Source organism: Elephas maximus, chromosome X (genome assembly GCF_024166365.1).
Source record: "Elephas maximus indicus isolate mEleMax1 chromosome X, mEleMax1 primary haplotype, whole genome shotgun sequence".
Taxonomy (NCBI): Eukaryota; Metazoa; Chordata; class Mammalia; order Proboscidea; family Elephantidae; genus Elephas; species Elephas maximus.
The window spans coordinates 89,618,535-89,641,156 of NC_064846.1; the positions used below are offsets into that span (position 1 = coordinate 89,618,535).

Sequence of the window (22,622 nt, forward strand, 5' to 3'; positions counted from 1 at the left end):
CAGAGTAAGCAACTTAAAAAAGAACTAAACTAACACAGCTCACTTTCCTTTAACAGGCAAAATATAAATATACACACTAGAAAGCACAATGGGTTAGCCACTAAGAAATTCAAATGGGATCTTGAAGAATGTAGGAAAATCCAGGGTGCAATAAAGATGAGCTGAGATGCTGTGAACCTGTTTAAGGGTTCCTGGTGCTTCATCTCTTGGCCACTAGCTGAATCTTGACATGGGGGAAGATTTTAGCTAATGCCAAGTGGAGATATGAGGGAAAGCGCTAAGTTGACTTAGACTGTGCACAGGAACCAAAGGGCAGGAAAACACTTAAACACTGCTGAGAGCAGCCACCCCAGGAAGGACTTTACCTGTTTTTGAGAGAGTACACACAGAGAGACAGCATTACTATAGGGCCCACTAAGCCAGATCTACCACCTTCTATCTTCCCAGTACTGTATCAGCTCTTCTTAACAGTATATGGCCAGGAATTAAGAAACTTTTGCATTTTGGGTCCCAAGTCTACTAGAGAATAAGTCTACTTCTTCTGAGAATAAGTTCTCCTATCTGTCCATCCCCACCTCAAATGGATGCCAAGAGCTTTATCTGAAGTCCCTCCATTTTTACTACCAGCTAATAATGACTGCTAATGACAAACCTACCCACCTGACTTCTTCTACTCCACTCTACCTATGCCTCACTGTACCGCCTCCCCACCTGCTAACAAGCTGGAAAAGGGGAAAGAACCTCACCTTCCAGGAGCTCCAGACTAGCACCACCCCCAGTGCTCACGTGGCTGACTTTATCCTCTGTGTTCCATTTGGCACAGCAAGTGGCAGTGTCTCCACCACCTGTTGGATGAAGGCCAGGTAAAAAGGGAAAGAAAAGAAAAAAGACAAAGAATTGGCACCAGAACTACAAGGCAGTGGGCTCTCAAGCCTATAAGGTAGCTGATGAACACTCAACTCCATCCCATCAAGAGAAGCCTCCATAAATTACACACCTGTTTAGCTCTCAAGATTCACCCAGAGCCAAGAAACCCAGGGAAAGTTAACCACTTCCCTTCTACCTTCCCCTAATCAGAATTCTGCCAGCTCATGAGTATTAGCTTTGTACAGGACCCCTTACCTATGATGGTGATGCAGCCCCTAGAAGTGGCTTTTACCACCTCATCCATGAGAGCTTTGGTTCCCCGGGCAAAAGCTTCCCATTCAAATACCCCCACAGGTCCATTCCACACAATCTGCTTAGCCCGAGCGACAGCCTCAGCATACTTCTTGTTGCTCTCAGGACCACAGTCCAAGCCCTAAGAGTAGAATTAAAAGAGAGGATGAGCTACCAAGAAAAGTTAGCCAGAGGAGCAAATACCACCCCCACCAAGACCAGAACTCAAGAACCAAAAGAAATTCTTCAGTCTTACAAAGCTGTACATGCCCTTTGACTAAAAAATTAAGTCCTAATGCGCAGCCTCAAAAGTTATTTGATAAAGACATCATTCTCATTGTTAGCTGCTGTCTAGTCAGCTCTGACTCATGGCAACCCCACATATACTGGAACAAAACACGGGCCAGTCCTGCACCACCTTCACAACCGCTGGTATACTTGAGTCCACTATTGCGGCCACTCTAATTTCAGTGCTTTCCAATCTAGGGGGCTCAACTGCCAGCACTTATCAGGCAATATCTGTTGTGATCCATAGGGTTTTCACTGGCTAATTTTTAGTAAAAAAAAAAAAAAACAACACTGCCGTCGAGTCGATTCCGAGATCACCAGGAATTTCTTCCTAGTCTGTCTTAATCTGAACGCTCCACTGAAACCTGTCTACCATGGGTAACCCTGCTGGTATTTGAAACACCAGTGGCATAGCTTTCAGCACCATAGCAACTCACAAACCACCACCAGACTACAAACTGACAGAAGGGTGGTGGAAAGACATTCTTAGCCACACTACTTAGGATAGTAAAGAACTAGATTTGTGATTTTCAACCAGGGTCAATTCTGCCCCTCCCCAGGGTACATGTGGCAATGTCTGGAAACATTCTTGGTGTGCTATGGGCATCTAGTGGCCAGGGACACTTCAAACATCCTACAATACACACAGTAGTCCCCCCAAAGAAAGACTATCTGGCCCAAGGTGTCAGTGGTGCTGAGGTTCAGAAATACTGAACTAGATCAGTGGTTCTCAAACTTTTGGAGTGCATCAGAATCATCTGGAGGGCTTGTTAAAACAGAAATTGCTGAGCCTCACCCCCCGAGCTTCTGATTAAGTAGGTCTAGGGTGGGGCCCAAGAACTTGCATTTTAACAAGTTTCAAAATGATGCTGATGGTGCAGGTCTTGGGACCACACTTTGAGAACCACTTAATTAAATAAAACCCAAATGACAGACAAAAGTAAAATGACAAGCAAACTAGTATGTCAACATGATACAATTTTATACAGCTATTAGAATGATAATATGTGGACTTTCCTGAACACTAAAATCAGCTATTCATATTAGTCTTTAATATACACAAATACATTTTTCCTGGCTTATACTCAGTATACTTCTACTTTAATGTTTTCATATAAGAAAGATTTCTTATACACACTTCTAGGAAGTAACATAATCTAGAACAGCCTGAGCCATGGAAGTACTTAGCACAATCCCCAGCACACAGTACTTAATAAGCATTAAATGGATGAAGAAAAAATGGTTTTGCCCCAACATTACTGATGAAGACAGTAGCAATCTGATACTACTGCTTTTCCACATGGACGCTCCAACAAGAAGGGTCTCACTTCAACATTTAGAGCCCTCTCTGACAGACATCCCTGTCAACATTGTTTTTTTTAAAGAAATGCTTGTTGGTCGAATGAATGAAAGATAACAAAAAGCTTCTGTTCACTCATACTACAAACTACCCAAAATGACTCACCATCCAGCCAGCAGGTATGCCAGAAGCCACGGTGGCTTGGCCAGTCTTGGCATTCTCATCAAACTTGTCAGCAGTGACAAAGTCAACAGGCAAGGTAATCTTCACACCATTCTTCTCAGCTTTGGACATCAGGTCTTTGACAATCTTGGCTCCCTCTTCATCAAACAGAGAAGTGCCAATCTACACAGAAAAGTCAAGACAATGATAATGAGCCTGTATACTAAAAATATGATTGCCTCACAAAGCAGACAGGAACGAGACACAATACAAACGACAATGTAAGGACAAAAGAACCACCAAAATAAAAAGTATGGAGAGTTTTGGGGACTCATATCAGAAGATGGTTTTCATTTTAGACTTACATAATCTACTATTCATCATGGAGAGCTATTTGACATCTACTTGTCAGTTCTCCTACCTCCATGCTGTTGAGTACTTTAAGGAAGGTAAAAGCCATTCCACCACCAATAATCATCTCATTGACTTTGTCTAGCATGTTATTGATCAGCTGGATCTTGTCTGCAACTTTAGCTCTAAAAAGGAAAGCAAGAATCATCACTAAAAGAACAAACAATGAACCAGAGAATTCCTGTTATATTGGGCCTATTTGTATCAAGGCACAGGTACAGAGAAATTCGCACAAAGTGACAAAAGTACTGGCTGACACTGTTCTATGTTTCTCTAACCTAAAAGGCCAATAAATTTCTAAACAAGAAGGGCTTAGAAGACCTACTCCTGGCTGAAGAAACCATGGGTTACAAATAGGTCCATTCTGCATCACTCCCCCAAAAATAATTCAGAGGGTCAAGGTTGTTAATTGTGCCCAGGATCCCTGAACGCACTCAGAATTGTCCTAATCTTACACCAGTGATCAGACTGTACATCAATATACACTGAGGTAGAATAGATATTCCTAGTATATATTCACATCCTTAGGGCTAAGCTCAGTTGTTGGGACATTTGCTTTATGATATTTATTATTCTTTTGGACCATTCAATTTAACACAATTATTAACACACCTACTCTGTGCCAAGCACTATTCTAGGTCTTTAAGAAACATTAGTGGTCAAAACAAAGCTCCCTTTTGGAGCTTATATCCTAGTAGAGGGAAATAAGACAATAAATACAGATGTACCTTTTACCTCCCCATGAGAGAAAAATATTCAAACTAACCAGAAAAAAACTCACTTGAAGCATAACCTTTAACATCCCTCCCATAAGTAATAGCTTGCCTTCCATATATATGCCCATATTATCTAAATCCCACTTAAATGGACAAATCACCTTAGGTCTGTTTCCCTCTTCATCAATAAACTGTAAGGTCCCTAATCTGTGAAAGACCCTATGCTAGGATTTGTGAAACAGTTATGAAATAACAATAATGGGGGGGGAATGGGTGGCAAGAGACTGCTTATTTTACTTGTGAAGAGTGGTTGCCACAAGGAAGAATGGATATATTTATAATTTGCATTTAAAAAGAAAAAGTATATACATACACGTGTGTGTGTGTGTGTATATATAACATAAATAAAAGGAAGAAAAAATACTCAACCTCTTCTAAAGAATGCAGGATATTCTACAGCTCAAATGCCTATTCAACAAATCAATGGAATGAAAAATAATAAGAGGGGATTATTATAGAATAAAAGATAGCTAACAACCAAATTGCCAAGCCTTTCTTCCAAGGCACTTCTAAGTGGACTTGAACCTTCAACCTTTAGGTTAGCAACTGAGCACGTTAACCTTTTGCACACCCAGAGGTGCCTCAGAAGAAAGGTTTGGTGATCTACTCCTGAAAAAATCAACCATTGAAAACCCTATTATGGAGCACAGTTTTACTCTGACACACATGGGGCCACCATGAGTCGGAAATGACTTGATGGCAATGGGCTGGCAACAACCAAACACAACGCATGGACTTTGTTTGGATCCTGACTCAAACAAACCAATTGTAAAAAAGGTATTTTGAAGATAATTGAGGACATATGAATATAAAGTAGGTAGTAGATAATATTAAAAAAGTTGTTAAATTTTGTTAGACATAATGTGGTTATTTAAAAGAAATCTACTTATCAGTTAAGAGATGCATACAAAAGTACTTTAAGTGAAATTATATGATCTCTGCTGCTTCAAAATGCTCCTGACGAAAATTAGGGGGATAAAATGAAACAAGATTGGCAAAAATATCAATAGTTGTTGGAGCAGAGTAATGGATATTTGATATTCTCTCATCTTCTGTACATGTTTGAATGTTTCCACAATGAAGTTTTTTAGTAAAATATAAATTTTTCAGTAAAAAAACAATTGTTAATGGCTAAGGAGAGTACACAGCCAGAAAAGTGGCAAAAAAAACCTCCACACCAACATCCCCAAAACAACTATTCATGTTGAGCCTAAAACCTCATCATAACCATTAGGTGGCACTGATTACCATATTCCAGGCACACAGAAGGTTGGAGAACAAAACCAGTCAGCTCAAATCCTAACCTCCAGGGAAGCAAAGATCTGAGTCTGACCTTTATAACCCAGTGCACAAGACAGGTAATCTTCTATTACATACTTTTTTGCAAGAACAAGACACAGAAGACAACCTGTACCCACCAGAATTTTTTTCTGGATCCTGAAACTGGGCTCATAAAGCCTGGAGAGCAACTGTTAGCTGAAACTGACCCAACCCGAGTCAACTTTCATAGGGAATGCTGAGTGTGTTCAGTCCCCTGAAAAAGAACGCTACTCACAGAAAGGTCAGGGGCCTCCAGCCATTAAGAAAGAGGCTGCTACCTAGACAGCCATAACAGGTGACAGGAAGTATCTATTTCTTCTAGCAGTCTCAGCAATCTATCCCTACTTTACCACCTAAGATGTACCTCCTAGCCTCAATTCTAAAACTTCTATTTTAACTAAGCCACTAGAATATCATCATCCACATGGTACCTACCCCATAGAAGAAAATATAAAATAGATATGTGATCTGGAAAAATGAGGTCAAAGTGATATTTTAAACACATATGAGGAGGTTTTCATAATTATACCTTGCCAGACTATGCCTGTGAAAGGTTTAAGCACTTCAAAATTATCAGAAGACCATCCATAGTGGATATTTCCCATTATTCCCTCCAGAACCATTTTCTATCGTTCTCTGCCCTATTCTCTGTCCCAGGAGGCTAACCTGCATGGGTTATATCACAGGCTCCCTTGCCCTCTGGCTTCCAGTTGAGTTTCAGCCAATTGGGTGTGTGACGTGCATCCACAAGGGATTGGAGAGAGATCAAGAGTGTTTATTTCCCTGGCTTCCTCCCTGCCAGATGTCCATCACTATGTCTATTAACTAAAGACTACAGTTCCTGTCAGAGGGCCCTCTCCACACAACCACCCTCTCTGAATTCTGCCACTCCTTGTCCCTTCAGGCCCAGGAATGATAATGGCTGTTGCTAGCCCCAGATTATTGCACCTTCCCTTTTTGGTTTCCCATACCTTTACAAATAGTCCCTTCATTAAATTTCCCTCTACTGCCCAGTTTAACTGTAGTAAAAAAAACGTAACTGTAATAGCTGAGAGTAAACCACCCAAGTTATGACTTACTACCAGGCAACCACACTACTTAAAGCGTGATCTTAAAGACTTCTTCATACCCGCCCAGGATGGCCAGGAAGGGTCGCTCTGGGTTCTCCAAGGCCTTGGCAAAGTAATTCAGCTCCTTCTTCATCAAGAAACCACCGGCCTTCTGTGGCAGATTCACTCCCACCATGGAACTAGAAAAAACCAAGACATTCAGTTTCTAGTCAATTCCTATTATTTCTCTCAGTTCTAGAGGCCTCCTTCTCACTGAAATACTTTCACTTTTGAGCCTCACGAGACCATGGTTTTCATGCCCGTGTTGCGTGCCGTTAAAGCAATTCCAACTCATAGCAACCCCTTGTGACAGAGTAGAACTGCGCCATAGGGTTTTCTTGGCTGTAATCTTTATGGGAGCAGATTACCAGGTCTTTTTCCTACAGAGCAGCTGGGTAGATTCGACAGCCAACCTTTCGGTTAACAGCCAAGCACTTAACGGTTTGCACCCTAAACTGCAACAAAAACACTTAGGTACAAGATAAGGTTTTTGACTAATAACGCAGGGTCAAGGGAAACAAATAAAAAGCAATGACCTTAGGTAGAATTGAAGTTACCCAATTAATAGTCTTCAGTAAGCCAAAGATTAATCATAATAAGCAATCAAACAGTTAATAACAACAGGAGAGAAATCTTCAATGTGCTTCCTACTGATAGCATAAGATTCTGGTCTCATAACATTCACAAAGGGAGAACTCTACATGAAATATTCAAAGTGGGAAAGAGCAACCTCTTCCTAAAGACTAGCGAGCTTTGTCGAAAAACTCCATAATTACCAGCATTTTTACTTTTATTTCCTTTTTGGATCAGGGATACTCAACAAGAGCTACAGTGGTAGCACCAACTAGAGACAGAAACTCAAAGGACCATAGTCTAATATAGAAATCTCCAAGAGCAACCCAGAGCTTGGGCTGCTTGAGTAAACAGGAATCGTGATCTCATACAACACTGGACAAGGCTCTTGGTACCTGTGGGCTCGGTGAGCAGTGCCAAAAGCATCATTGACATAGACATCACCTAGCTTGGAAAGTGAAGCCTGGAAGGCTTCTATTTTGGCTGGCTCAGCTTTAATCTGCAGAGAAAAAACAACAACAATAAATAAATAAATAACAAAGGCAATTGGCTCCAAAGACAATTGTAAAAGCATTCCATACCACCAAGAATCCTCTTAAATATCTCTAAAGACCCAGAGCTGGTGGGACAGCAATTTTTTACAACTGGCAAAGAGAGCTGTTCTTTCTTCTTTTGGTCATTTCTGCATATTTCTGCTCTCCCTCACCTTCCCTTGAACTGTAAACCTAAGATTCCTGAACCATGGCTTAACCTCTAAACGAAGTGGATATGGTATGAAGCTAACCACATCCCTCTGGCCTCTACCCTATCCCCTAGGATAAGATTGTGATTACCCCTCCCTCTCCTTATCATGACTCATTTCCTCATTTTAACATAATCTCCTTAAAAAATTAGTATTACCTGACTCACCAGTGGCTGGGGGAAGAAGAGCTCACAGGCATTCCTCAAAAAAAGCAACAAGGGCAGGCTGGGACAGAGAAGCCAAATAGAAACATGACAACAGAGAAGGCCCCCACTAAGTTTAAGGACCTTGGAAATACTTTATATTGGCTAAAAGGCAATATTTTATAGCCTTACCTGGAAGTTAGGCATTTAAGAAAGGAAGAAACACACTTTCACAAAAAGAGAAAAGAAAAAAGTGGGAGTGAAGATAGGGCCTTGAAATGTCAGCTCGCCATCCAGCGATCTCCAAAAATCAGGATGGCAGGATGAGCAAAGAGTCTCTGGCAGGAGACTAAGCAAAGATGCACAGGAAATAAGCCAGACGAAGCCAAACATGGAGGAGAAGAGTACACAGCCTAGAACAGATGTTCACTTTAGTCACTGCCCACTCCCATCCTCCTATGCATCAAGGAGGTGAAGTAGGCCCCTACAAAGAACGCAGCTTTCTTCTACTGACCTACAGAATGTAGAGGCACTAATGGTAAAATTAAAGACTTCAGTGCCTCTATAATTCTCTAGAATGGAATATCATCTGTCACTGGTTACTGAAGATGTCATTTTGAGTGATGATAACACTGCCCAAATGTCACAAGGCCTGGGTTCTAAGCCCAGCTCTGAGACTAATTCACTGTGTAACCTTAGGCAAGTTGCTCTGTCCCTGAAATTTTCCCATCTATTGAGAAGACATGATAACCCCTCTATTTAGTAACTGAGGAAAAATGGGATAAATTGAAAGCTCTTCATGAAAAAGGTGCTATAGAAAAAATACCAGAACTCATTTCTAATTTTTGATCTGCCAATCACTAGAAGGAAGAGAATGCTCCTAAAAAATCAAGACAGGCACTCTGAATAAAGAAAAAATTTTATGCACTCACTTAGTTTTTTTAATCCATTTTTAACATAGGACTCGCTCCTGAAATTTTAGGTATTAAAAGCCATTAGGCACTAAAAGTAAAGTTAATTAAGAAGTTACAGACTAGAAAAAACTAGTCTACAGGACACACAATTCACAGCCTCATTTATCCTGAGACAAGAAAAACCACATGGTGCCCTGCTACTACTACAGACTGTTCTAATCAGGGCCGCAACAGATGGACCCCGACAGAATAGGAGACAAATGTGGAACAGAACCTCAAATTCCTAAATAAACAAATAAATAAATCAACCAGACCTACTGGACTGGTTGAAACTGGAGGACTCCCATAGACTACTACCCTGAGATACTCTTCAAACCTTGAACAAAAACTAACCCCTGAGGTCACCTGTAGCTAAATAACGGATATGCTCACAAAATAATTAATATCAACCATATGTCCTGTGCTCCTTTAAAAAAATCACCTATATAAGACTAAAGGTCAACAATTACTTTAAAACAAAGATGAGAATGTAAGGGGGCAGGGAAACTAGATTAATGAAAATGAACAACCAAAATGGAAATAAGAATGCTCAAATGCTCACACATTTGTGAAGAATATAACCAATGTCACTGAACAGCTTGTGTAGAAACTGTTGAATGGGAACCTCAACTGCTGTGCAAACCTTCACTGAAAACACAATAAAATATTGTTTTAAAAAAAGTTATAGACTAGCATAGTCGGTTCATCATTTCCTAAATAAAAGCTTTTGCCTCCATTTTCTGGTTGCCGCCTGTCAGTTCTAATCCCTTAAGTTTGTGCATCTTGGATTTCAGTTTAAAAGGGCACCAGCCTTAAGATCAGCAGCATTTGACCCCTACTACTGCCGCGAAACCATGCCAAAGGTAGAATAAGGTAAGGCCAGAGCGTGTTGTGCTAAGAAAAGAAACATCAGGCACTCCTGATGACCTTAAGAAATGTCAGAAGTACAAAAAATACGGAAACTGAGATGAGAATCTGATAGCATCTTGTTTCCCAAGATACTAAAGACCTTTAGAAGTAGAAAGTACTAAAGACTGTCTTCAGCTTCCCTTCTAGCCATTTGGCAAATTCAAAATCATCCTCAAAGAGTCAGCTTTATCATTTAATATCTGAATTCTGCTAGTCACGTCAGAGTTATATGACTTGTGGGTTGTCTTTGGCTGCTTTTGCTCTACAATGACAGAGTTTCAACAGGGACCATATGCCATTGTAACAGACTATATGGCCCACAAAGCCTAAAATATTTACTATCTGGTCCTTCACAGAAAAAGTTTGCTGATCTAATGGCCCAGCAACAGCACCACCACCTCTAACTTTCTTAAACTTGGTTTCTTTATAAAATGAAGATGATACCTCTATGTCCTTACCATAAAGAGAGATTCAAAAGAAAATGCTCTATACTTAAGAAAAATGTCTTAAATCCAAGGCAATATCATCATGACCATCATTTTACCTAACTACAATCAACTGTCCCAAATAGTCCCTTTCCACTTGACTTAGGAAAGTACATTTCTGCTGAGATAAATTCTTTTATGAGAAAATCCCAAATATACCAAATTTCATTCACTGTTTTAAAAGTACCAGGCTCAATGCAAGCAGCCATCCAAGGCGCAACAATGAGTCTCTATTCACAGGGAGGAACAGAGGAAGGAGAGTCAGAAATAGGAGGAGGAAATAGAATATGTGGCCTAACTGCTTCTATGAACAACTGCCTCCAGAACCGGATGGTTCCCGGCTACCATTACTGAACATTTTGATCAAAGATTCTATAGAAGAATCCTGATCAAAAGGGGGAAAATGTAGAACAGAATTTCAAATTCCCATGGGATCCAGACTTTCTGGAGCCATGAAGCCTGGATGAACCCCCGAAACTATTGCCCTGAGATAATCTTTAAACCTTAAACCAAAAATATCCCCTGAAGTCTTCTTAAAACCAAACAATAGCTTAGCTTAATTAGTAAAAAATGTCTGCCTTGAGCATTATGCTGCTTCAAGAACTATCTATTTGTGATCAAACTGACAACAGCAACTAGAAAGATTAGATAGGAAACTTAGGGGGCAATGAGTTTATGTTAATGGGGAGGAATAACCAGAAAAGAAGGTGAGAATGGTTGCAAAACTTGAAGAATGTAATCAGTGTCACTGAATTGTACATGTAGAAACTGTTGAACTGGTGTATGTCTTGCTGTATATACTTTCACTAACAAAAAAGTAAATAAATAAAAGTTCCAAGATCAAGTTATACACTAATTCTCTTTCCAAATATGAATACAGATTGTCCTTCTACAACACATCGGGACCTACTGCTTAGAAAATGTTGTTACAGCTTTGACTTACGAACAAACAAAAAAAATCTAAAACTTGCTCTTCTGGAGGAACAGCTGGTGTAGCACGGACATTCACCCCCACAACCACCCTGTGAATGTTTATTATCAGACTTGGGAATCACAGCCTACCCTTCTGATGTGATTATCTCTCTGAAAAAATTAACTGTCAGAAAAAGTCCTCATGTTTCTTAGGCCAGGTGTACAACAAAGGGACAATCAGAATTTAACATATTCACTGAATACACTTACACCTTAATGGTGTTCACATTATTTTTTCAAAGGTATTTCAAAACCACTTGAGCATGAGGAGGGCTTCTGGGGTTCTGGTATTATACTATTCCTTGACCTGGATGGTGGTTACACATGTGTGTTTACTTGGTGATAATTCTTTGAGCTATACACTTATGATCTATACATTTTTATATGTACATCATACTTTCAATAAAAGGCTTTTACAGACAAAAAATGAGTTCCCTCTCTATTCTTCAGTCTGAACCCTAACCAAAAAAATAAAAAAACAAATCCAATGCCATTGTGTCAATTCTGACTCACAGTAACCCTACAGGACACAGCAGAACTGCCCCACAGGGTTTCCAAACAGCAGCCAGTGGATCTGAACTGCTGACCTTTTGGTTAGCAACCATAGCTCTTAACCACTATGCCACCATGGCTCCAAGTCTCAGCCCTAATAATGTCAAAATCATAGGTCCCACCTTGTTCCCAGAAGCATCTTTTCCCTTCCCTTCTTCCTCCACATGAAAGCGGAGATTTTCCAGCAGGATGACAGAACCAGAAGCTGGGTCAGCACAGGCTTTCTCCACTTCTGGGCCCACGCAGTCCTTCAAGAACAGAACATCCCTGGGAAGAGCAACAGATGGAGGGACTTGAGCAGTCTGAAAGTTAAGAACCAGTAACAACATACTTAATAACAACTACTGTCACAGAGTTCAACACCACCAGAGCCTAGCACTTACTTGCCCAGCAAAGATCTGAGTTCTACAGCAACTGGCTCTAAGGAGTACTTGTCAGGCATGGGGATACCATCAGGCCGGCCCAGGTGGCTCATAAGAACAACTGACTTGGCTCCATTGTCCAAACAGAATTTGATGCTTGGGATGGCGGCCTTGATCCTGTAACCAAAAGGAGACACCAGATAGAGCAAGGTTACTTCCAGGAATTAGTGAGCACTATTTTATTCACAACCTTCTAAAACACAAAGCCCTTTTTCTTCTCCAAACTCCTTCAAATCTACTATCAGCAACTCAATGGTAGTTCTCCCATACTCAGGGAAAAAGTTAAATATGATGTCGATCGTTCACCTAGGATTGTACAAATTCATCATGAATTTACCCCTTGTGCAGAAAAGAGTTAACATAGTAGGCCTGAGGCTATCTTTAGAAGGACCCGCTTGCAAGGTTGGCCCTTAGCTGGTATCTGGAACTTGGTTTTCTAAATGCTCTTCAGTTCTGTAACTGATAAGGGCCATTCCCATTTCCTAGACTGTCTGTACAATGTGATTTATGATAAACACCTGCTTCCCTTTAGGATTCTGAAATTTTGGTATTTGCCAGGCAAACAGTGCCTACATGACCATCCCCAATAAAAAATCTTGAGAGCTTAGCTTCTAATGGGCTTCCTTGGACAGAAACATTGCACAGATGTCACTGTATTTTTCACTGCTGGAGAAAGGAGCATACACAGTTTGTCACCTCACCTCACCTCACAGAAGGGAGACAGCATCAGAAGCCTATGCATAGATTTTTCCAGACTCTGCATGTGTCTTTTCCCCTCGTTGATTCCACCATGTATCCTTTTTCTATAATAAATCGTAGCTTTGAGTACAGCTATGTGCCGAGTTCCCATGAATCCTTCTAGCAAACCACCAAATACGTGTATGATCTTGGGGAACCCCAAAACATCCCAATTATGTGGAAGACATATAAAATTCCCAAATTTTGAAGCTATCAAAGGAAATTTGTGGGAAATTAAAATATATGTAGTAACTTTTCTGCACCCATTATAGATACTAAGTCACTTTTTTATTTAGGAAAAAATAAATGAATTATATAGAACTTGGTTTACATAATGCAGCACATTTATTATAGTTTAATCAGAAAATAATTAAACTTCCTTTAAACACTTAAAATTCGTGTTACAAATATGCTTCTAGCCTTCGGTTTCTGCCAGTTTATAAGAAATTAAAATTGGTAACATAGAAAATCATTTATTCAACAGACACTTATTAATTACATGCTTTTTTGCCAAACATCATCCCAAGTTCTGAGAATACAAGAGTAAATAAAACAATCTCTGCTCTCTTAGAAGTGAAATTCTAGGGGAGGGAGAGACAATAAATATATATATACACATAATATATCAGATGGTGATAAGAGCTAAGGAGAAGATAAAGCAAAGTAGGGCAAAGAGAATGACTGGGAGCAGTGGTGGTGGGAGTATTTTAGATAAGAGTAGTCAGGGAGCATCTCTCTGAGAAGGTGACATCAGAGCAGAGAATGGAATGATAAAAAATCAAGTTATGTTGCTAAAATATCTTATGCCATTTGACAGATATAAAAATGCATTTATCTCAAATAAAGAAGAAACTTTATTAGGTACAAAGTTTCTTTATCAGGTACAAAGTCTGCTCAATGAAATCAAAATAATTAATTAATTTTCAGGGCTATCCCCATCAGCAAGTTCTACTATTTTTAAGGCTTCATTTTGTTAATCAACTTCACAGATTTCTGAAAATGACAGATTTACCCAGACATGTTCCTCTGCTCTTTATTCATGAAATACCTTGTGTGGCATATTTCCAATCTTTTCTGTGCACTGGAGAACATAATGAAAATCAAGACGGGACAGAACTGGCTTGTACAATGGCCTTGCCACTATGGTGCAGCAGAGACGTGCTTGGCAGAATGCAAGGCTCTAGTCTCCAGCCAATACCTGAAGATGTTGAGTCTAGACCTGCGCCATTCAATATGGTAGCCACTAACCACATGTAAGGAGCCCTGGTGGTGCAGTGGTTAAAGCCATTTGGCTGCTAACCAAAAGGCTGGCAGTTCGAACCCACCATCCGCTCCACAGGAAAAAGATGTGGCAGTCTGCTTCCGCAGAGATTTATAGCCTTGGAAACCCTATGGGGCAGTTCTACCCTGTCCTATAGGGTTGCTATAAGTCAGAATCACCTTGATGGCAATGAGTTAACCACATGTACTAGAAATGTGACTAGCATCAAAAAGATGTAAAATAGCCATTTGATTATTTCTTCATATTGATTACATGTTGAAATGACTACTTTGAATTGACTAGATTAAATAAAATATATTATTAAAATTAATCTGTTTCTTTTTACTTTCTTAATGTGGCAAATAGGAAAATTTAAATTACATATGTGGCTCACATTACACTTCCATTAGACAACACTGGTCCCAATGGTAGGAAAATACTTTTCTAACTCAAATCCTTCATTTAAAATTTAAAATAAAACCTTTTTTAATAATCTAGTTAAAAGCCAAAACGGTACTATCACTTAAATTTCCGCTTCTGAATCTAGGAGCCAAGACATTTGCAGCAGCCTAAAACAGCTGAAAATATTCCTTCTGAAGTCTTTTCTCTTCTACTTGTTAGAACTAAAAATAAAAATTCTCAAAAACTGGTTTTATCTGGGCCAGCTAGAACAACCAAAACCAAACCTACTGCCATCGAAACAATTCTGACTCATAGGAACCCTACAGGACAGGGTAGAACTGCCCCACAGGGTTTCCAAGGCTGTAATCTTTACACAGAAACAGACTGTCACATCTTTCTCCCATGGAGCGGCTAGTGGGCTAGAACCGCCAACCTTTCAGTTAGCAGCTGAGCACCTTAGCCACTGTGCCACCAGGGCTCCTTCCAACTAGAATTAAAAAAAAACCCAATGCCATCGAGTCAATTTCAACTGATAGTGATCCTATAGGACAGAGCAGAACTGCCCCATAGGGTTTCCAAAGAGCAGCTGGTGGATTCCAACTGCCGACCTTTTGGTTAGCAGCTGAGCTCTTAACCACTACGCCACCAGGGCACCCCAACTAGAACAGGGGCTTGTAAAACTACATGTAAGTGTACTAACTATTGGTATTAAAACATCCTTCTCTTGTATACTTTTTCATTTTCCAAGGGGAGCCAGGCAACCTTAAACTTTGTTTGATATTCTTTAAAAATGCAAAACCCAAACTTTTTCGAGTTTTCAAAAAACAAAGAGAAGAAAAAAAAAATCATTCTGATGATTATTTTTTTTTTCAATTTCTATAGTATTATAAATTTAGTGTCAAAATTATCGTTAAAAAGTAGATCAGATGGTAGGATGGTGGACAGCCAAGATCTTATTATTAGGTTAGTTCTACAATAAAAAAGGAAAATCATTTAATCCTATATTCCCATACCATGTAATTAGGTTAGTTCTACAATAAAATTAGGTTAGTTCTACAATAAAAAAGGAAAATCATTTAATCCTATATTCCCATACCATGTATCTTAAGCCCAGCCCACGGCTTAGCAGTGATCTTACCTCTGGTTGTTTGTTATCTGGTTGTTCTTCATAGGAACATTAAAGTCCACCCTAAAAAAAGAAACAGTTTCAGGTTCAGGGCCATAATCAACTTACTGTTCCCTCAAAAAGTAGGAGACACTTTTAGTGAACCAGTTAAATAAGTATGAATTTCAAAACTCACCTTGAAAATAATTAAGAGAAGTCAAGACAGTGGTCAGCCATGAAGAAGAGGTTGGGAGTGGTGACTGGAATAGAGCACCAGAAGGAGCTCCTGGTAACGTTCTATTTCTTGATCCAGATGATTACACAAATGTGCTCATTTTGTGATAATTCTTTAAGCTTATGATTTGTACCCTTTGAAGTATGTGTATCATACTTTAATGAAGAAATTTTTAAAATTAACAATAAAACCTAACTTAAATCACAGGAACTAGCCCTGATGGCCTGGGAAGCTAAAACCAATTTCATCTAAAATTTCCATCTGGGACTTTCATGACAGGTGCAACTGGAAGGTAAGGGGTAATAAGGAGTATCTTGATTCTGATTCCTTTGATACTATTTCTGGGTCCTTGTAAAGCTAAGATCATACAAAAGAAAAATATTAACTAGAAAAGTAAAACACACCAAGAAAATATTATTATTTTTGGAGAAAGCCTGGGGCATTGAGACTAGGAAGAAACCCAGTTTCCAGTACCAAGTTCACACAGTAACTACTCTTTAAAGCAAAACACAGGCAAAAAAAAGATTAAAAAACCCAGAGGAGACGGCTTGACAAACACAATTACAAGAGAAGTGATTAAGATGGCACAACCGCCTTAGATTACCTGGTATACACCAAAAAAAAGTTGTCATCAAGTTAACTCTGACTCATGGTGACCCCGTGTATCAGGGTAGAAATGCACTCCATAGGATTTTCAAGGCCGTGACCTTTTGGAAACACATTGCCATGCATTTCTTCCAAGATGCCTCTGGATGGGTTCTAACTGCCAACCTTTCAGGTAGTAGTCAACCACTCAACCATGTGTACCACCCAGGGATAAGTGCCATTTAAGTGATAGCTATTATTATACATGTTAATGCTTTTCCAAAATGTAATTCTGTGATTTAAAAGGTAAGATCAACCACTACTATAAACATTTATCATTACTCACTTAAAGAAGTATAGGGAAGGTATGACCTAGATCAAAGACTGTTGCTGCTGTCCTTGATCATAAAGCCCCGTCCTTCCTCTAGCATTTTCCCATACTCCCTTAGTGAGTGATCAAAGATGTGAGGCCACTTAATTCTGATTTTAAGTATCTTCTTTAAATATCCTGAACAAGGTCCTTGCCAGCATTAAGTGCATTCCAAAGAGGACAGAGTATCCCATTACCATGGGTCATTTCCCCACATGTAGCCTCTCAGAAAAAGGGTTGAAACCAAGAGGGTGAGCACAAGCTATCCCTTGCAGTGCTGTTCCCTACGCCCAAATCCTTACAGAAAGAAACTTGTTTGGGCAGAAATAAGAATCTATCTCATCTACCCAAGCTTCCATGGCATCAGCTTACTAAGAAAATTGAATGTGTACTCTCCTTTCATTTCTGGATTACCTTCCCTCATCATCTCCTAGATTCTCAACAGCTTTGCTTTTAGCTTCTCCTTGAGTACACCACAGGGGCTGCTCTTGCCCATACATTCCACCTGTTCCACCTTTGTCTGAAATCTGCACCCCTCCCTTTTCCACTACCCTGAAACACTCCTGAACTTTGCCTCAGGCACAAAGTCTGATATCACTACACACACCTATCAGATTGGATAAAATAAAAAATAATGACACCAGCAAATGCTGGCAAGGACGCAGAGAAATTCATCACTCATATACTGCTGGTGGAATATAAAATGGTGCATCCACTTTGAAAAACAGTCTGGCAGTTCCTCGGAAGGTTAAACATAGATTGACCGTATTACCCAGCAATTGCGCTCCTAGGTGCTTACCCAAAAGAAATAACAGCAAATGTCTATACCAAAACTTGTACACAAATGTTCATAGCAGCTTTATTTGTAACAGCCAAACCCTAGAAACAACTGAAATATTCATCAGTGGGTAAATGGCTAAACAAAATGTGGTATATCCATACCATGGAACACTACTCAGCAATAAAAAGAAATGAACTATTGATACATACAACAACTTGGATGAATCTTGAGGGACTTGTGCTGAGTGAAAAATGCCAACTCCAAAAGGTTACATACTATGTGATTCATTTATGTAAGATTTTTGAAATGACACAATTCTAGAAACGGAGGACAAATTAGTAGTTACCAGGGGTTAGGGGCAGGGTGGAGTTTGGGAGTGGAGAAGAAAGGGGGTGTGACTATAAAGGGGGTAGCATGAGGGAGATCTTTGTGGTGGTGGAACAGTTCTGTATCTTGATTGCAGTGATCGTTATACAAATCCACAAATGTGACAAAATGTCATAGGACCGTACACACACATTGTGTGATGTCAATTTCCTGATTATATGTTACACTGAGGGAAATCAGATGAACTATACACAGTACTCTCTCAGTACTACCTTGGCCACCTCCTGTGAATCTACAATTATCTCAAGATAAAATGTTACAAAAATACTGATATAGCTAGAATAAGAATATTAAGTCTCTAGCACCTGAAATCTCAGGAGTCTAGGTCCAGTTCCATTAAAAGCTCTCAACGGAGGAGTGCCCACCATTGCTTCACTGTCCATTACTGGAAAATTGGGGGGTATTATGCCTGTGTTAAGGAGCCCTGGTGGCACAATGGTTAAACGCACAGCTGCTACCCGAAAGGTCCAAGACTGGAACCCACCAGCAGCTCCACAGGAGAAAAGACCTGGAGATCTGCTCCTGTAAAGATCACAGCCTAGGAGACCCTATGGAGCAGTTCTACCCTGTCACATAGGGTGGCTATGGGTGCGAATCAACTCAAGGGCACACAACAACAACATGCCTGTGTTAAAGAGTCTTTTTTTTCTTCTGTTTTCAGTTTTGCCTCTGTTTTTTTTTTCTACTACATCAAGGCTGTTGCTTTAACAGGTTATAACAAGTCAGACAAAAACACTCAATTAAAAAAAACTCAAAAAAACGAGGGAGCATGCAAAAGGGAAGTGTTTTACAAGCAGGCAAAGGGGAGTGACAGGCAACCTGTGAGAGAAAGAAAGGAAATGACATTGCAAAAATAAGCAGGACGTTTACTTATATGAACTGTGAAGGGCAATAAAGTCAACTGGAGTCCTAATAAGTGAGGTGGAACCAGCCAGAGGTTTCTAGCTATCTAAAGTTTCCTCAAGAAATAAGTCATTTTCCCTTGGCAATGCAAACCAGGGGACCAGGACACTCAGCAAACATCAGAGTTCCCTTTCGTAGGACAAAGAGAGGCAAGTGAAGTAGCCACCACTCAGGAGTCCCCATTTCTCAAACACTACCAACAACCATCACATAAGGGCACTGAAACAAAAAGAAACTGGACTGACATCGCAAGGCTGCCTAGGCTCTTCCAAAAAGTAGTCATACAGTGTCTCTCTGTTCACAAGAGATACATTAATAATCAGGGAACAAAGTAACTTCCTGTCCTCCACCCCAAAAAATATAATTTATCCACAGATTACTGGGAAAAAATTACTGACTGCAACCTTCAGCAAAGAAACGGTCTATTACACTATGTCCAAGTATTTAGAGGATCTGGTTGGTAGACAGGAGATCCAAGTTCTAGCCCTAGCTGCACCACTAACTTGCCAGCTCAACGTTCTTGGACAGATCAATTTCCATAATCAAAACAGGACTAGCCCATCATTTCAAGGCTCTGAGTTAATCTGTGCTAAAGGAAACTTTGAGCCCCAGGGAAGAAAGAAATTTCATGATAGTAGGTCTAGAGGGAGAAAAGAGAAGCACCTCCTCCAGTCCCACTCCCTGAGCCCAGTTAATTCCTCAAGTTAGTTTCCCTGGGGACAGAAAAAAGACTAAGTCTGCAATTATAGGAAAGGGACCAGCATGATGCCCCACCCATTTTTCTTTCAGCTGGTATACGCCTGGATAAATCAGACACGACCTTGAGCACAGTGAGTTGGGAGAAAATAATTAAAACTTGCAGGGTCGCTATGAGTCCAAACCGACTCAATGGTACCTAACAAGAGCTAGCTGCATACAACCGTCCATCTGTCCTTTGTTTTTCATAGGGTCTAACATACCAACAATCATGAAGATGGCACAGGATCAAGCAACTTTTCATTCTGTTATACATAAGGTCAACAGGACTCAGAGCAACTAACAATAGCAATCCCAAACTTGTCTGAGGACCATAAGGGGCCTTTATCTAATACTAAGATGGCTGTGATTCCTACCTCTGTCCAGATTACAAAGGCCCATGTCATTGGGAAAACGTGGACACAGGTGTTTCTCATGGCCGTAAGCTATTGGGTTCTTCCAACTATCTCCACAGCAAGGCAGAGAAGGCTATTTGCAACCTCATATTGGCCATAATGGAGCCCTGGTGGTGCAGTGGTTAAGAGCTCAGAAAAGGTCGGCAGTTAAAATCCACCAGCTGCTCCCCGGAAACCCTAAGAGGCAGTTCTACTCTGTCGTATAGGTTGCTATGAGCAGGAATCGGCTCGACGACAACGGGTTTGGTTTTTTTGTCCATTTTAATTGGCCCTAATTTTTTTTTAACGAAATTAGAGACAAGGGGAGAGCTACATGACCTCTTAAGAGTACCCATACAGCTCTCTAACTCATAAGTGCTCTGATGTGTTTAAGGGTCGTGTAAAGGGAGATCCCCTACTAGTTTATGTTAATATCCAAAAGATGCCTGCCCAAATTGGGAGAGGAGCTGGATCACACCATTCACATGCTTGCCCATCAATCAGCCACTTCCCAAAAAGGACAAAACTGCATAGTGCCATAATGCAAATACTTATGGACCCCAGAAACCACCACCCTTGGATCCTGTCAAGTTATATAAATAATCAAGTCCATCACTTACATACCTATCCTCCTGCACTGTACTCCTGAAGTGCACATATGCACCACATGTTACAAAAAGGATAAATGTAATAGTTCCCTAACCCTTACCAGTAAATCTGGGAGATAAAGGAGAAGCCATATTTGGTAAGTGACCAGGGCTCCACACGTGCAGAGATAAAGAGATCCCAAAGTGCATGCGGGAGCCCTCTCCACTTCTAATATCCTGCTTCTCTAGCCACACTTGAGGGTGAGGTTAGAGGACTGCAAGAATGAACAGCTACACCCTGCTCTACCATTACTCAGCATGAGTAACAATCCTGATGCAAACCCCACGACCGGGAATCCAACGATACGGTAGGGCAGTTACGTAAGCTCTGCAGGGCCTGCTCCCGCGCGCCCTGCCCCACCTCACCCTTCCGCCCTAACTCTTTAACCAAAAACCAAATCCGTTGCCTTCGAGTAGATTCTTTAGAGGGGTTCAATCCTGAACATTTAAATCAACATCCTATCCTCTGGGGAAGATTTTCTTTTGAGAAGGAACCTTTGAAATGTGGGTCGATTCTCATTCCTCTGGGATGATCTAGGCCAGTGGGGGAAGGGAAATTAACCAAATGACCTCTCAAGGTCCCTCCCTTAGGCCTAGGGATTTGTAAGGTAAGTATTAGCTCCCATCTCGCCAACGGGGAGCTGGAGACGACAGAAGGGCAAAATGGGTCCCAACAATCTGGGCCCTTCCTCAATGTGATCCACCCCAAAGGGAGATTATGCCTTGCTTTCTGGGCTGGTGGAAACGCTATCAGAAACAATCAAACCCTGGCCCAACTTCAGCCACAAGAGGACAGCCTCGCCCTGCAAGCCTAAGACCCCTGGGGCCGAGCCGAGGACTAAAGGAACTTTGGGCAGATGAGCAGCCAACTCTCCCTGGCCCGGAGGGCAGGAAACATGTAGAATTACCTCATGACGACCCGTTTCCCTTTCACGTCCAGCTTGTCCAGAGTTAGCTTGTTGGAAAGAGACATCTCGGCAATACAGCGGAGGCCAGTGGCTCGGGGCTCAGACAGCGGCAGCGAGCAGGAACTGTGCAAGCTGAGGTGTGCTACGCCCGCGTGTGAACGACTGTAGCGCGCACGCCGGGACCACAGGGCCTCTCGGCTCCTCCTCCCGCTCCGCCCTTTCCTGGCCCAACGCGCCGTGCGCGGGGAGAAGAGCAACCGCCATTGGATGGCCCCCAAGGGGCCGGAGTCCTGCCATTGGTCTAAGGCGTTGTCTGTCTGAGATGGGGCTGGTGAGACGTGCTGCTTCCACTTGTCACGTCTGGCACGCAGCGAGCGACCGGGAACCTTCGCGACTAGGGGCATGAGCGGGGAGGCGGAGCCTTATGCCCTGCAGGTGGAGGGGGGAGGTGCAGGGTGGGGCTGGCGCGGAAGTGAAAAGGGTGTGTGAAACGCCGGGGGCTTCCGCTGCCTCCCTGTTCCACTGAGCCGCGTTTAGAAGAGCTACAGCGCCGCGCAAAATGGCGGTTAATGCAGAAAGAGAAGCTAAAAACAGCCTTGGGAAAAGCGCCATCCCCTACCCCTTGGAATTCCCAGCAGCCCTGCCAGGATTAATGCAACCGACACCTCATTTTGCACAACTTCCCTGGTTTCCAGGCTTCCCAAATGAAATTCTCGTGTTGCGCTGCTGCATGACCTTACTTAATAATCTAGACCTCGCAAAAGTCAAATGGCCCAGGTCTCTTTTGCCTTCACTCGTTTTGAATAAAAAATGCTATGTAATTGCTCTAGTTACGACAGAATTAATTTTAGTAGCAAACATAGCTTTCTTATATTAACTAATTTAATGCTCATAA

At 41.2% G+C, this 22,622-nt stretch overlaps 1 protein-coding gene across 1 annotated transcript; it reads right to left on the minus strand.

The window, feature by feature from the left end:
• Positions 1-198: 198 nt before the first annotated feature.
• PGK1 (phosphoglycerate kinase 1) lies at positions 199-21,933 on the minus strand. The gene is made up of 11 exons (XM_049873312.1): positions 21,728-21,933; positions 15,815-15,865; positions 12,237-12,392; positions 11,976-12,120; positions 7,493-7,596; positions 6,545-6,664; positions 3,330-3,444; positions 2,912-3,091; positions 1,123-1,300; positions 747-845; positions 199-365 (listed from the first exon to the last, which is right to left on the minus strand). The coding sequence occupies exons 1-11, from the start codon at positions 21,790-21,792 to the stop codon at positions 325-327; spliced, it is 1,254 nt and encodes a 417-aa protein (XP_049729269.1). The 5' UTR covers positions 21,793-21,933; the 3' UTR covers positions 199-324.
• Positions 21,934-22,622: the final 689 nt, after the last annotated feature.

Bases quoted from the DNA above. Each gene is read 5' to 3' on its own strand.
- PGK1 (XM_049873312.1), bottom strand. From the start codon at position 21,792: ATGTCTCTTTCCAACAAGCTAACTCTGGACAAGCTGGACGTGAAAGGG. The intron at 15,866-21,727 runs GTAATTCTACAT...TTCTTTTTTTAG, and splicing joins GGGAAACGGGTCGTCATGAG to GGTGGACTTTAATGTTCCTA. The intron at 6,665-7,492 runs GTACCAAGAGCC...GGTTTTTTCTAG, and splicing joins ACTGCTCACCGAGCCCACAG to TTCCATGGTGGGAGTGAATC.